This window comes from Pieris brassicae, chromosome 1 (genome assembly GCF_905147105.1).
Source record: "Pieris brassicae chromosome 1, ilPieBrab1.1, whole genome shotgun sequence".
NCBI classification, from domain to species: Eukaryota; Metazoa; Arthropoda; class Insecta; order Lepidoptera; family Pieridae; genus Pieris; species Pieris brassicae.
Window position 1 is genome coordinate 2,088,843 of NC_059665.1, and position 17,383 is coordinate 2,106,225.

General features: G+C 34.5%; 1 protein-coding gene across 1 annotated transcript; it reads left to right on the forward strand.

Annotated features, from left to right (window-relative positions):
- The first annotated feature begins 7,846 nt into the window (after positions 1-7,846).
- Positions 7,847-14,077, forward strand: LOC123720267 (RYamide receptor-like). Its single transcript, XM_045676811.1, has 5 exons — positions 7,847-8,478; positions 8,677-8,875; positions 11,087-11,155; positions 12,753-12,911; positions 13,931-14,077. Exons 1-5 carry the CDS (start codon positions 7,847-7,849, stop codon positions 14,075-14,077), a joined length of 1,206 nt encoding a protein of 401 aa, XP_045532767.1.
- Positions 14,078-17,383: the final 3,306 nt, after the last annotated feature.

Genomic DNA, 17,383 nt, shown 5'->3' on the forward strand with positions numbered 1-17,383 from the left:
ACACATTTTATTTATTATTAACAATTACTTAAAAGTATTCAAATAGAAATCAAATCTATGAACTTATATCCTACATCAGTCAAATTTATAATGAATTGTAAAATCATATCATCGAGTGGATTTCGCTGTTATGTCAACATCAACTCGACATTGGCACACCCTCATCCCAATATACGAGTACGTATTAAAGTTTCGAAATGCTCTCAAAATTCAATATAGGTAGATGTCAGAACCTTACATGGGGAACAAACAGGCTACACATTATATATTAACTGTTCATCCATTATTTGATAAACATTTTTGTTATAGAAACGGTCAGGACCTAACATCAGGCTCACCTGTTATTATGTGACACCGCCCATGGACACTCTCAATGCCGACTCGCGAGTGCGTCGGCCTTTTAGGAATTGGGAACATGATTTAACGTATTCGACTGATTTGACGTTGATTGTTTAAAAACGTCGTGATTTTTCTGAGAAATGTTTTATATATAATGTTTTAAATTATAAATAATAATAAATAAATATGCCACTTTTGGGCGGGTCAATTATGACTAGTCGAGGATACTCCCTTCAGGAACTGGACACCTTCTGTTATGCCTGTTGATCCCAAAGTAATGTAAATGAACGCTTCTTTTTCCCCAAGCCATATTACCAACATCAATTAAAGCTATTACTGATGAGGTTGAAATTAAATTGACAATCATGGCCATTAAAAAAAAATATGAACACTTTATTGCCAGTTCCAGTACGCCTTTTAGAAACTGCCAGTAAATGTACAAGCAATTCATTTGTTTAGTTAGCTTTCGTATTTACGTTCATGAATACATTGCTACCAACACAATGTACACATAATACAAATCCTATATAAATTATATTTCGAATTTCCTTGGTCCTTAGAACACATGTTTTAGGACTCATAAATTAGTGTTTATTAATTTGATTTTACAAAGAGTTTCAAATATTTCTTGATTTGCTCTTTGCCACAGTAAAATTGTTAAATGCTTTATTTTTGTTTTCCTATATGAAACGTATGGAGAAGATACGGAGCATGCGCCTTGTATATCTGAGAATTTCAGACTCTGTAGAATGTATCATCGCGAACGGATGTCCTGCTCGTATGTCCGTAATCAAGTTTGTAAAGTTTAAAAGTTAAAAATAATAGAAAATTATAACCAAGTCACGAGATAAGTAGTTTTTGTGAACTTTATTAAGTGACTGTGTTGAAATTCAGGTGTAATATGTAAAGGTAAGTTCAATTCACTACATATTTTGTAAAAACCCTTTTAAAATTTAGCTCTATATATATTGATTAAAATACATATAAAAAACTTCTCTTAATTACGGAAAATATAAAACATTCATGCTTTTGTTTTCGATTTCAAGAGACACATATCAATATTATTCACATATTTTAAATTTATTGTTAAGTTACTAACATTTTTCTTTAAATTATCTACGAGTAGATTTCATAAATATCTACACATCATTTAAATTTTTGATGGGTTTTATGAATATTACATATTCAGTTTACGTTATTATTGAGACATATGACGACACAATTTATACTTTGTGAAAAGTTCAACGTCAGCATTAAACGTGCTAAGATTACAATTGACTTAAGAAGCTTAAGACTCCTTAGTTCTCATTGTTTCAGTAATATGTTTAAGATACAAATACAAATCATTTAGCAAAGTTACAAAAGACAAATCAAGTTCTGTTGAAGCTTCAAATATTGACACCGTGTCATAATTTTCACACGCGACGTACACGGAATTACAATATGTTTTTACAGATGTTTGAGCAATTCTGTGCTTGGGATATTTTCTGTGATTGCTACACCAATTTACGGCTTAGCTGCTTGATCAACGAAATATTTTTGAGCAACTCTTAATTTTGTGTCTATTTGACGGTATTATAATTATTATAACCTTCGGGTTCCGGAGCTTCATTGGCATGCAGTGTAAATAAATATTATTCATTAACAGCATAAGGCGGTCTTAATTATAGACGTTCATAAGCTTATAGTTAAATCATAACCCCAAATCAGTTTTATAGCTTACTTCGCTTTGTCATTCATGTATTGTATAATCAAAAATGTTATTTACGGTGGTGCCCATATATTAATTGATAAATAGAAGAAGAATTCCTCATAATTGATTTAATATAACATTATATAAACCACATTACAAGAACGATTACAATAAAACAATGCGAATGAAACATTTAAATCGTTCAATAGGAAGTGATAATCAAATCCTTTAAGCGCCAACGAAAATTAGATCAACTTTTGTTTTATAAGGGAGTTGAAATATTTGGCGTTACGTATGCTATACAGAAATCTCATAATAGATTTCATTGGGTTTATTTGCATTATTTAACAGCTCGTACAAACAATATATGAGGTGAGGTTGAATTTCACAGAATTATACTATTGCCAACGTGCAACACTGAACCGAACAACTCTGAAAAGGCTTTGTGTAAACCCCGGTACAACAAATAGCAATTAAAAATATGACCCCTATAAATAAAAAACTCGCAATTCTTTCGAAGGTATTTGTTTGTGTTTGTATCAAAGGCGAAGTGTAATTTGCTACGTTGTAAGCTATATATGAGAAATTGGTTGCGCCAGTTTTTACTTCAAACTGTATTCCTATTTATTGTTTGGAAAATAAACCTTGCCATGTTTTGCTACGGGGGATGAGAACGTAAGACGAAATACAAAACGATGTATGTTCTGTTCGTTTCTGATTGGACAATAATATGTCTAGTCCAAAAGGCTCAGATGTGCGATACACAACGTACGTCATCACGATACATATACCTAGGTAATACTGAAAATGTATATAGAATGAAAAAACGGCTTTATGTAGAAAGTTGCCAATACTTTTATTGTTTAACAAGTAATCTCCGTGCCTCTCTACATATCGATGGAACTACTAAGAAAAGCAGTGGGCCCATTCTTCCTTAGGGATCTTTTCTAAGGCATTTTCGTACACGTTGACCGCATCCTCAGGGCTCGTTAAGCGTATACCTCGAATTTTATCTTTAGTTTTTGAGAATAAATGAAAGTCGCAGGGCTCCAGGTCAGGACTGTATGGTGAATTACTCATTATCTCGACACCTGCCATAGTCAAATATTCAACAGTTCGTTTTGCGGAGTGCATTGTCGTGGTGAAGGAGGATCCTGCTTCGAGGGCGCTGCTATCGAATTTTTTCCAAGACAACAGGCAAACAGCAATTGACATACCAGCTTGCAGTTACTGTCCTTCCATCTTCTAGAACAATTGTCGCGAAATGATCTTTCCGACTAAAGAATGAGGCAATTATCTTTTTGCCTTGACTTCTTCTTTTCTTTACCTTAGTTGGCCGATCCGAAAAGTAAACACCCACTGAACGGATTGTCTTTTGGTTTCGGGTTCATATCAGCATATCCAGCATTCATCACCTGTGACCATGTCAAATACAGCATTTGAGTCGCCGCCGTTGAACTTATCTAACATTTGGCGACACCAGTCCATGCGAAGGTGTTTCTGGTCGTCGGTTAAAGTATGGGGAATTCATCTGGTACAAAGCTTCCTGACGCTTAAGTGTTCGCCTAAATGTAATATTTTTTGAACATGACTCATACCAATGCCTAGGCTGCCCGTATCTGCTGATAGGTCACTCTCTTATCTTCCTCTATCATGCGTCGAACAGCACTGATGTTATCTTAAGTAGTCGCTGTTAAAGGACGTCCTTCACGCGGATTATCGTTGAGATTGCTACGTCCACGCTTAAACTCGTTAAACCAATTGTAAATAGTGGCACGAGATGGGGCTTCATGAAGAAATGCTAATCGCAGCCTATCATAGCTTTGTTGTTAAGTAAGCCCACAACGAAAGTCATAATAAATCATTTTTTTCGCGTTAGGTCATTTTTACTTGTAACAAAATGATGATGATCTTAATTTATCCCTAATGGGAAAGGCAAAGGTTTTTAGTCCATTCAGTGAGGTCTTGGTGTAACAAGAGTTTTAGATTTGCCGCCAATTCACAAAAACAAATGACAAATAAATGCAATATAATATAAGAGTTCTAAATTTGAAATTCAAAAAAGTTTTCATTAGCAATGTTTCTAACTGGCCAGTTCTAAACATTTTCAGTGTAACCTACGTATAACACCCGTGTGCCAATCAAAGGTTGCAATCTCTCACCACACCTTGCAATAAAAATATAGAAATATAGATGGAAACTGGCTTTTTTCGTTTGATCATATACCGTTGACGAATGTTAATAAAACGACAGGTGCCTACGTGTTATATTTTGTCCGCAGGACGTACTCTATTTAAATTAACAACAATTTTTATTTATTTGTTTAGAAAATATACACGATCCTAAATTGGACTGCACTATAAACAAAAAAAATTACAGACGAAACAAAAAACTAACATAAGAAATTAATTAGGAAAATAAAATTACATAATAAAAAAATTAAGTAACAAGCATAGGCAACAAATAATAGAAGTTTTGTCAGTTCAGTTCACTCACGTGAGCCGATGCAGCCTTCTGATGTACCCATCAGGCATGTTGAAACTGAGGCACCGTAGTACTGCCGAATTACGGTCTTTGCCATATAACATTTTCTAACTACACCACAAGCACGAATTCTCGGCGTACTGTAAAATAAAATATGTATATGTTTATTATGGAATATAAGATACAGGTATCACTTAATCCACGTCATTAAATTTGTCTCGGTAGACATTCCTACTGATCGACAAGAAGACAGAGGGTGTAGGCCGGGAGAAAAGGCGTAAATCTCTCACTCTCGGTAATCTTTTGAAATATCAAATTATCATACAAAACAACTATGGCAAACATAGATAGAAGAAAACTGAAGGAAAGAGATACGGTCCGCTCTATAAAACTGAACGGAAACCTCTCAGTCCAGTTTCCGAAACCGGTACTTGTGCACAAACAAGACGTGTAAGCCAGCCATCGTTACTCAACCATATTTGGGGGAATTAAACGATCCGTCACACAACGCCATCGCCTCAGAGTTCTAAGCTCGTAGCAGTCCTAGAACTAAGAATAAATAAGGTCGGATACATGTGTCGTTACAAAGGGTAAACACCGTATATTCTAAGATGTGTTCGAAAATAACATTACGTATAATACATTAAAATTCATTCATTCAAACACATATTTTACCGTATCAATTTGATTTCGACATATTCCAAATTCGAACGTTAATTATAGCTGTAAAAAATAGGGCAATAAATTGGAATTTATGGTGTGAAAAAAAAAGTTTTATTACGCTCGTAATACGTGCGCCAGATTCAACTCGTAATGCTTGCTTCATTTGCTTTATCAATTCTTTATAACTACAAAGCTTGGACGTTATTAAATTGCCAAAAAATATTATAATTGCGTTACGAATTATTCAAATACAAAACGATTTTAACCATGATTATTACAAACAAGAAATCATCATAAACTTATTGCTGCTAATGAAACCTCTGTGAAAATAAAGTGACTTGAAAAAAAATCGCTTGAGTAGTGTCGGCTCAGTGGCTTCAGTGGGTTCGATCCTCGGCACCAATGGACTTCCATACGCACATTTAACATTCCCTCGAACGGCGAAGGATAACATGGTGTGAAAAACGGTGAGCCACAAAAGTCGACCATGTTTGGCAGGCATAGGAGGCTGATCACCTACTTGCCGAAACTGATCACTACTAGATTAACCAATGATCATGAAACAGATACATAAATCAGAGGCCCAGACCTAAAAAGGCTGTGGTGCCACTGATTGGTTTTATTTCAAACAAATAGCTATTGTTATCTGTTCTTTATATAATTTGTTTCTTATTAACGCGATTAAAATTTCCAAGAATTTTGGTAACAGTTTTAAAGATTGATCCCTTTAATTTTACAGTAATGATTTATCAAATCTAATGATGCTATTTGAGTATTAATGCTAATGCAAGTCTTGTGATTTTTCTTCATCATCGGACCTCAAGGCATAATACGAAATTCCACCCGTATAGTAATACCCGTGAAGTATTTCTGAATCAATTGGACTAAGAGTACATCAAGATCTCTGGGCGGGAGCTCCCCAGTACCAGCTCCTTCCACTTGATCGTATTCAACGAAGAGCGATTCGAATCGTTGACGACCAATCACTTTCCGTGCGGCTTTATCCCTTGGCGTTGCGTAGAGATGTTGGGTCTCTCTGCATCTTCTACCGCATTTACCATGGGGAGTGTTCAGAAGAGTTGTTCGGTCTAATACCCTCAGCTGAGTTTCAGTATCGGACGTCAAGTCAAAATACAAAATACCAACCGTATCACCTCGACGTCCGTCGTTCCACAACTAAGCGTTTTCTCAGGCAGTTTTTGCCGCGCACCACCACTAAGTGGAACCAGCTGCCTAGTATTTCCGAACCAATTCGATCTAGGGTCCTTCAAGAAAAGAGTGTACCAATTCTTGAAAGGCCGGTAATGCACTTGCGATCCTTCTGGCAATGTTAGTTTTCTCACTAGTGCGAACCTGGAGATGCCAGAGAATTCCGTTGAATTCCAACATCAGCGCAGGTTGCGAAGTACGGACTGCAAACAGTTCAAAATGGCTCTGCCAGCAGTTAACCCGCAAATGAAAAAACGACTTCTAAGCTTAAACAGAACCAATCTCAAAACAATGATAAGGACAATTACGAGTGCGTCCTAAGTGCGACAGACAGTCAAGTGCAGAGGCTGTTTCAGCGCAGAGGAATCAGTCACCCACGTAGTCGTGGATTGCGAGGCTGTGGCTGTCCCTAACACGTCAAAAGAAGTATAACTTCAAAAATACTTACTAATAAAACAGGGTAGATTTCAGTTATCCAGATTTACAAGGAGAATATACGAACATTAATGAAGGTTCAGTGTTGACAATAGTCTCCAAGGTACTTACGCTCTAAGAGAACTTGTCCGGTATACAATATGTAATCCTGGATATTCTGGGTGAATATACATACTTTAATGTATACATCATACAACATTTGGGGCTGGATTCAATTGAAAAAATACTTTTGTGTTATTAGTCTGTTTGGCGAGGGCTTATTTCTTATATACTAAATGAACAACAATTTTTTAATGTTTAAACTTAAAATATATTTTATATTTCTCTCAGCCAACGCCAACTTAATATAAAAACGCAGATGAAACAAGCAAATTTAATTTATCCTTATGCACGGAACATGTTAGGAAAAACCAATTTATTTTCCAACTCGACTAATTTAACTTTACAGTTCCAGTTTCGTGGAATGCAGGATCGTTCATTAAATCATCTCAATTAGCAGATTAATGGGTAGCTAACAACGCACAAGCAGTGTTGGCCTAGTGGCTTCAGCGTGCGACTCCCATCCCTGAGGCCGTAGGTTCGTTCCCTGGCTAAGCACCAATGTACTTTCTTTCTATGCGAGCTTTTAACAATCGCTCGAACGATGAAGGAAAACATTGTGAGGCAACCGGCTTGCCTTAGATCCAAAAAGTCGGTCAGTCAGGCACAGAAGGCTAATCACCTACTTGCCTATTAGATAAACAAATGATCATGAAACAGATACACAAATCTGAGGCCCAGACCTAAAAAGGTTGTAGCGCCATTGATTTTTTTAAATGTACATACGCAATGCTATATGGAAGTTATGGAAAGTGCCTTTTTATACGAAATATGATCATTCAATTCATTTTTCAGATTAAATAATTGTTGATATTAATACAACTTCTGTATTTTCTTTTAAACATTTAACATTGTTGTCATCGAACCGAACCGTATTCTAGTAATTGATTTCCTTTCAGGTACTACGGGCGGTGAATCTCGACAATGTCCATGTTTTACGTGGGCGAGAATACAACACTTAGCTATGTAATATTGTGCGGGACTGAATATTTTCAAAATGACACGCTCAATGCCACATTTGGGAATCACACCGGAACACCTACACATTCCTGCGCTTCGATCAAGAAATCTGAAACGTTTTTCACCTCATTCACATTTCATTTCTGCGTTTATTTTATGTACAGTATCATTTTTGCTACCGCCCTCTTCGGGAATGGCCTTGTATGTTTCGTCGTAAACAGCTCGACGCAAATGAAGACTGTGACTAACCTCTTTATTGTAAATTTGGCTGTTGGTGATATCATGATGACAATTTTTTGTGTTCCATTTTCCTTCGTGTCGACGTTAGTACTACAATATTGGCCATTTGGTCCCGTTATGTGCAAAATTGTGAATTTCGCTCAAGCAGTTTCGGTTCTTGTCAGTGCGTATACGTTGCTAGCAATATCTGTAGATAGATATATAGTTATAACACAGCCATTGAAGCCGAGATTAGGAAAGAATATAGCAAAGCTGATCATTATTGGCGTGTGGATTGGGGCTATGATTACAGCGGTACCTATATTAGTAGTTTCGAGATTACAGCGACCCACAATATGGCATGAAGTTTGTGAATTGTAAGTAATAAAATTGATTTGTTTTATTCATTCCTAGATTTTAATTGATATAGCTTTTATCCTCAAATGTACGCTTCTAACGTAATGAAGGACTACAGAAATCTGAGAATACAGTAACGTTAAGCGTTCTCTGGAGTTACAAATTGCAGTGAATCCATTATTATTAATATTTTCGTAAATAAATATATATATTTGTAGGGATATATGTTCTGAGATGTGGCCAGAACCAAAACAAATGACACATTACACGTGGGCTCTATTGACACTGCAGTTTTTGCTTCCGCTAACAGTGTTGATCAGTACGTATACAAAGATCGCCTGTATGGTGTGGGGTGTACAGCCTCCTGGGGAGGCAGATATGAACAGAGATTCTCGCATCCAGCATTCTAAAAGAAAGGTAATAATTCACGTTTATGTATGATTAGATTTGTTACGTACAAAATGAACCAATCAAAGAAAGGACAGCCTTTGTTGTTGTTGTTGTTTGTTGTAGTTGTGGGCCTCAGCGAGAAATTAAACTTTGCTAATAATTTAAATTAATAAGCGCCTTTACAGGACGTGTCTTATTTGCACTATTAAGGATAACATCGTTAGCCAATCGGAATTACGCAAAAAGTCGACGGCATGCGTTAGGTACGGACGGCTAATTACTGATTTGAAAAAAAAAATGAAACACATACGGACATCTGAGGCCCAGACCTATAGATTGTTTCGTCAATGTTTTTTTAGTTATTCGTAGCTATAATAAATATAACAATTTATTTATTAGACAATTATAAGTCCTTATGGTTATTATTATGTTAGTTATAGTATTGTCTTGTAATGTATTGTGAAAAACATAAAATGTATAATAAAATTCACCCACATCACCGTAAAAAAACCACTCACAAACAAATTTTAATCATATAAGCACATACAGCTACATTGCAATGACCCATGAAAGTACAATCCAGTCCACCTCTTATTACCGCCAACTGGCTGTTAGCCACCACACCTGCACAACCAATTGTATATACTAGTATATTATATTAGGACTGCTGCTTGGATTAGATTATTATATAGATATTTGAAGACGTTATTATTATTATATTCTAAGGAATAGATTATACTCATAGTCATATATCACCCGTCAGCTGTCGTTCAGTTAACAAGTAAATGTTAAAAATATATTTACGATTATTCACTTATTTTTCTCTGAGTTTCTTTGTCTTTTTGCTTAAATCCAATAAAAATATATAAGACCGTGACGTTATTTTGTCCAAGCTTTATCCCTTTTAATGGATTTAAGAAGGCAGTAATTTTCTATTATGAAGATTCGTTAAAGTTCTGACTTAAAATAGGTATACATTTATTTCCGGTTCAAACTCAAACTCAAAATATCTTTATTTATATAGGTATATTTATTTAAACAAGTACACTTATGAACGTCAAAAAGAAGTGAAATTAATTGTAAATGTACATTTACTACCAGTTCGCAAGTCAAGGGCGTAGAGCGGGTAAGAAGAACTGGCAAGAAAGTTTCCGCCACTCTTTTTAATCGCCAACAAGTGAGCCATACAAATATTTTGAACTGAAGCAAATCAACCCCAAAGATTAGGACCATTTAAGTATTCGTCAAATTTATAAAAAGCTTTATTGATTAAGTTACGGTTATGGGTCAAATAAAGAATCTTATCACGTTAACTTGATTGACGGATCTTTATTAGATCTGACGTTTTAGAAATAACGGAACTCGCAAAAAATACCTTTGTTGTTTAAACATATATAATAGGACAGCATAGGGTAACAGTAATAAATCATCTTTACACTGTAAAATGAATACTATATTAAAATGTTTTTTGAGTAAATACTTTTCTAGCGGTATTTATGCATATAAGAATTTGCAGTGTATCAATCTTATGCGTAGAATATATAACTAATACTATTGTATTGTAACAAACAAAGGGCCTTCGAGACATTACTTTGGTTACAAATTTGACAAGTCAGTCAACTGTCATGCCGCTTTTAGCAAGTAATTTTACACTTGTATTAGGAATTTGTGCTTCCGGTTTATAAAAACAGGAATTTAATGTCGTCATTTTATTAATATAATAAATTCGATATTTCCATTGAAATATTGTATATTATTATTAGTTATCAGAAGCGGGTTTAATTTAAAAACAAAAGAATACACACGAAATTTAACTAACAAAAAAAACAACAATTAAAAGACGAGAACATTTAGGTACTTTACGCACGAAGTCTCGAAATAAAAGTGAGTCAACGTTTTTTTTTTTAAATGGAATCTCGCTGTTGGTCTTAAGGGCGTTTACAGCTCAGCTCGGGCTGTTTTGGCGACTGTAGCTCGACCGGTATTGGCGTTTTTCCCGCGTCAAGCGCAAGGGCGTCTCCTGTGAGACTGGAACCTTGGCTTGGTCAATCGCCCAAAGGGCAAGACGGAAACTCACTCGAGTGAGCGAAGCATGTAGAAAAGGTTTTTTACCTAATCTGATTTTGCTATTTTTACTATTGGCCGTGCGGGCGTGAATTAACGCTGTTTTTGCTTCCCCTTATATAGGTCTCTGCTCCAAGATGGCGTCAGTCTGCTAACAAAATATATTGTCTACAGATGATCAAAATGATGGTGGCTGTTGTCACAGTTTTTACGATATGCTGGCTGCCGCTCAACGTATTTCTGGTAAGTTATCAAAGGCATCACTTCGCAATGACCTGAATAATAAATCATATACATCTTAAAAGTTTAAGTCATTGTCAAGTACATAGAAAAAATTTTTTTGTCATTTCTGACAGAAAAGCTGAAACTGTTATCTTTATTTATATTTCTGTTGTAGCAAAAAGTTCGTTTAACGGAGCTTGGATAGATTGAAATAGGCTATAATTTTTCATTTGGGGACTAACCTATCTTGGAAATAATTTTAATAGGAAACGAGAAAGACAAATATTACGGGGTATTTTTTTTATTGGTGAGAACGATTTGGATATGTCGTACTTATCTGGTTGAAATCCAGGGGATACAAGAGAATTAATCATAATCAAACAGGCATGCAAGGTGAACGTCATGAAAGTGGATGCAAAAAAAGACTTGTCAGGACCGTAAATAAAATAAATTTTAGGCATAACTAACTCGATAAATTTACATTATGATAATTGCGCCATCTATGCTGTCCAACTTGACACATATCGCCTCTTCTATTTGCTATAGTGTAAAAACTACAGTTAAGTTGGCGATATTTAATTCTGCCAATGAAGATTATTGGAACCTTATTTTTGAGAGTTACCAATTATATAGGATGATTCGTCTAAATCAAGACAATTAAGATTGTTGTTACATTCGTAACTTTTTGAAAACTTCGAATAATTTTAATGAACTAATTTCAAAAATTTTCACGGATGGTAAACAGCGGAGCGGTGAAAACATTTTCGCCAAGAAAAGTCAAGATGCCGCGCGCTTATAAATTATTAAAATATTTGTTATGTTAATATCTTTTAACTGGATCTTGCTGCTTTGCTCGCTGCTGCTGCGAATTTTGGCTGATATAAAGACTTATGCTTTATATATTTTATGAAAACATATTTCATATAGGCATAATTCCAGGTATTAATATGACTTTAAACCTTGATTTCTGATGTTTGAACCTCGCTTGTGCTCTAATGGACACTTGCTTATACCGTGACAACATCCGTCTAACTAAGATGGCGAGTCAGGATTCCGAGGCTTTGAAAATATATAAAAAATAACTACACCATATACAAATTTTATCTGTGTCACTTTTAAGACAAGTGAACCTCTGGGCGTAATAAATTATTGTGTTTCATTGAAATATACATTAGTTTTAAGTGAATAAAAAATATCACATTTTATAAACCTGTTCTGTATATGTGGCAAATAACATATATTAGTTTATAATATTTTAGTTTAATGTTCTTGATAATTTTTCTTCTACCTCGTAATTAGCTACTACTTATATATATTAATTGTGACTCAATTAACCATTGGATTAGCTTTTACATTTTTGTTTATACATATTATTGTTCATTTATTTGTTTTTTGTTTCGATAATTTTATTTAAGTTATAGGTTATATGTTGTTTTGAGTTGTTTTTTTATTATTATTTTTGCACTTCTTATACTTTACCCTCTGTAGGTGTTTCTTTTTTTTGTTCAAACTTCTCTGGAAGAAATCGTTTGTAAGCGATAAGGCCGCGCTTAGACTTATGTACCCCGCTATAGGTAGTATAGGCAACGAATTGTAAATAAATAAATAATATGTTTAGATGTTCTGGAGTGCCCACGAGAATGATGAAGAATGGATTACATGGCCAGGGATGCCATACGTCTGGTTCCTTTGCCACTGGCTGGCGATGTCGCACTGCTGCTATAACCCTGTCATCTACTGTTACATGAATTCTAGGTATCGCCGAGGGTTTCAAGAGGTATTTATTTTTATCCTTCCTTTCTTTGTGATCCTAGTAATTAGTAATTAGTAGTTCAGTGAATAGGCTATCTAATCTGTTACAACTTTGATATATTTTACAAGAATCTTCATACTTACCGTAACTTTGTGTACGCTCTTAATGAGCTGTAAGATTTTATTTAGTATTAGTATTAGTCTTTGTATTTTATTTTGTGGTTGCTTGTGTAATTTTTCCCTCCTTGTTTGCCTCCTTTAAGCATAAATGTTGTTTTAGAACTCTAGGAAAAAATCAAATTTTACAACTTCTGGTTGCGGCCTCTTTTGAAGTCTGTTATTATGATGAATATCTTTATGCATTTCTGGAGAATAGATACTTTTCCATTTCAACCTCCTTACTAACTTTATAAGAGTAATAATCTCTGAAACCTGGATAACTTACCTTATAATATACAATTGTTTCATTTATATTCTTAAGGAACAGTAATTTATCAGTCTGCCTGATCTTAAATTATCGTGAGTCATGTGTTCTTTTAGGTTTTATTTTTCATCTATCCTTTTTTTTAGTTTAATTTTGATTATTTAAATTTGTTCTTGTTTAGTTTTGTCTCAATAACTATGTGTAATTTGTATTTCCACTTCTTGCCTACCTTATCCAATTTTTTTTCTCTTCTCACAGTAGTTGCCTGGAAGAGATCGCTCGTAAGCGATAAGGCCGCCAGTTGCCCTCCTTTTCATTTTATTTTGTTCAATATGTATATTGTAATGCAATGAAGCGTTCATAAATAAATAAAATAAAAATGACTGAAATTTATAATTGATGGTTTATGTATTCGAATAGGATATTATAGTTTATTCAATAATTTATAACTAATTGTACAACTACATATATACATATTGTAACAAATAAAATACTCAGACAAAATACAAAGTCAAAACAGATTACATTGTTAAACAAAACTTTCGGAACAAAAATCATAAGTCAATTAATATATGTAATTTATATTAATGGTTTCACGCCATTTGAAACTCTTTTTACAGGCACTGAATAGACTTGTTTGCCGACACAAGAATACCACAATCTGTTCAAGCCATCGATTCAGTGTATGCGAAGCAATACCTTTGTCTGGTAAGTTCTATTATAGACATGAGCTGGTGAAAGTCCAAATAAGAAAATGTTCACAGTGAGTTTAGTTAATAGTACAAAATTACATCACGCGAGTAAAACATTAACTTCTGTAACTGATATAAACGGAATTTACTACATTTACACAACAGGACGTTTCAAGAGCTTTTATTAATATTGTAATTAATTGATATATAATATGATATTTCTACAATATATTTCTCAAACATGGAAATAAAATATAAACACAATAACTAACTTAAAAATTAAATAACTAAAATATATTATAAAAAGCAAGGTTCCGAAGATACTGGCAGCGTTCCCCCTTTGAATAGCTAGATTAATTCTTTGTCCGAGGTAGCTGCCAGCTTTTTGGTCTCCTGTGATGTCGACTAACCTTTTTGATATTTCCTTAAAAAGCCTTATAGCGTTAGGACCCCATGGACCAAGAGTCTCGACACTGGATGAGACAAAATTATATACGCAGCCTAGACCCCTGTATTTGCAGGCTTTAGCTTTTTAGCCGCATCACAAGCCGCGCCAGCTCTGTTGTTGGTTCCATGTAGATGGGAAGGGGTCAGTGTATCTGAACAGGTTGCATCCCATACCAGCACCCGGCCCATCTTCCATGGAATCAAAGTCATACCGTCCGGTCTCTTGCCATCGTCTCTTGCAATTTTGTCGGCTAAAATAGACTTGGCACGTTGACGGTGGCAAGGAATCGGCGTATGATATGATAGGAGAAGCCAGTACTTTTATGGCATAATAGTCCGTGATGTTCTAGCTTGTTGACATCACTGCCACAGGGAAATTTATGAGGAGCGCAGACCGGAACCCCAAGCCGTGGACAGGTTGCGATTCGATGTTGTATATGACGAAGGGTAAGCGTGAAGCCAGTAGCCGGACTCATGCGTACACACAGCCAAAATCCTAGCACGCGCCGAACCTGTACTACAGCTCAAAAGATTGTCATAAGTCAATTTGCAGTTTATGTCGTCCCAGCTCCTCTGTGTTAACAAAAGGCTTTTATTATCATAGACACGAATACAAATGATACAATTATTTCATTAGCCTTTTTTAGATTACTATAGAATTTTTAATTCATTGTAATGGAATTATTACTATCATTGTTATCGTTATTTTATATTTGTGTTATCAATGGCTTCGAATCGCTTCAAATCAATCGTGGTAGGGACAAGTAAAAGATGGGGCGTAACAGAAAAATGTGACGCTAAATTTTTTTCCAACGCCGATATAGTAACTAACTTATGAGTGTGGGATAAACTAAAGGGCTCATTTTGGTTTCAAGTATCGGATAATTGTTAACATTTAGTTTGCTTTACTAATTATTAACTAGAATATATGTTACTTAACTAATGTTAGGTAACTTATTCAAGCAAGACGTGTTTTAATACGATGGCAATGTGCACAACCAATGTTTGAATTCCACTTAGCCTCCTTTGAAAATTGCAAGCTCAGCTACTCCATCACTGTTCTATTAAGTCCATATGACAGCTCTACACATTTCTGTGCGCTTTACCCAACCCGCTTTTGCAGACTGCTGTGAAATGTTATATATTGCGGGACACTAGCTTGTTACTTAGTTATTATATATTTTTATTTAGATTAAGTTTTAGGTTTTGTGCTAGTATAAAATAATTTCACGTTTTAAACCAACTTTTAACTTTTGATATTTCTTCTCAAAGTTCAGAAATCTTCCTAAAGAATAGTCTTTCTATTCAGATCTAAAATATAGATTTTAGATCTTAAAGGCTAGTCTTCCCTATAATACTCTCTTAATGATAATGGTTAATTAACGAACCAACAGACACAAACGTCTATCTTTGAATCAGTATTCAATAGTATTATTGTTGAAGCAGTTGGGAGTAGTAATCCAGTTGCATAACAACTTCAGACCTAAGACCTCAGATTGCATTTGTTTATTTGATGAAATTCGTTTACCAATAGACGTATAGTCACGGACCTTGGTCTTGACCTCCAATTAGTATTTGTTTCGTGATTATCGTTGTATGTGATCAGCCTGAAGCACGCCGTTGAATTATGGGTCTAACCTTGCTAGTTTCCTCACAATGTTGTCACCATACGAGCGGGTCAATTGCGCACATAGAAAGAAGAAGCGTACCATTTCTTAAAAGGCCCGCAACGCACTCGCGAGTGCTCCGACATTGAGAGTGCCCAGCGGGCGGTATCACTTAACTATATATACTTAATTATACACAATAACAAAAAAGTTATTGAATATAATTAAGACGTTATTAAATTAGACGTTTGCTATCTTTAAGAAATTGACAGTGATAAATATTTATATCTTATAATAGTTATTTATTGGATTTTGTTGCTTAAAGTTACCACCCAACACAAATTGTCTTCCAACTGTAAACACTTAGATATTAAAAAATTTATAAATTTAAAAGTTCGCTGCAAAATTGCTTTCTAAAAGGTTCTTTGTTTACTCTTAGAAATTTAGCGGCGATCTTTGGCGAGTAACTTTTACAAAAATATATATTCACTTTACCCCCTTAATATTGTAAGCTTTTACTTTTTTTTAATGTAACGGGGTAAACGCGCAGCTCACGTGATATTAAGTGATAATACCCGCCCATGGACTCTCACATTACCAGAAAGCTCGCAAGTGCGTTGTCGGCGTTTTAAGGATTAGTACGTTCTATTCTTACATTTGTTTTTTTTTCAATTTTAAACATTTACGACGTTTTCGTATGCATTTCTTTGGTTTAAGCAGTACATACTTGGTTAAAACGGCATTTGTCATCAATATAATATATTTATATTTTCTTTGAAGATATACAATATACATATAATATTTTGACTTCAAAAACTAATGTAATGCGTAAATATGAAATTTTAAACATTTTACAATTAATAACTCCAACAATAACGACTTGCTTGAGGCAATTTCTAGTCAACGTGAGTTAACTTTAGCAATCTGAATTTTAATATTTAACTTGAGTCCTCTTTTTATTGTCTAAAGTTTTGATGAAAAAGAAAAAGTAACTGTAGTACAGTACTTGTAAAGTCCTTATATCAAAAGTGCTAATTTTATTTTAGATTTTTAAATTTTATTAATTATTTACTCGATTTAATAAGCATAGTTTCAAGTTAGTAACCTGTGTCACTGTAGCGATGACGTCATTTATAACATAAACTACCATATCCTACTAATACACACTTAATTTGAATTTGTTTACATTTTTAGAAGTGTTTTTAAACAGCTTTTTTGATAACAACTTATATTACCCTACATGAGTCGATGAACTTAGTATAACTTACATTTACTTGTGTCAAACCTTAATACAAAAAGTTTAAAACAGACCAAAGAAATCGGATTT

Excerpts from the sequence above, each read along its gene's own strand:
- LOC123720267 (XM_045676811.1), top strand. The coding sequence starts at position 7,847 with ATGTCCATGTTTTACGTGGGCGAGAATACAACACTTAGCTATGTAATA. Across the intron at positions 8,479-8,676 it reads TGGCATGAAGTTTGTGAATT|GGATATATGTTCTGAGATGT; the intron begins GTAAGTAATAAA and ends ATATATTTGTAG. Across the intron at positions 11,156-12,752 it reads TGCCGCTCAACGTATTTCTG|ATGTTCTGGAGTGCCCACGA; the intron begins GTAAGTTATCAA and ends TAATATGTTTAG.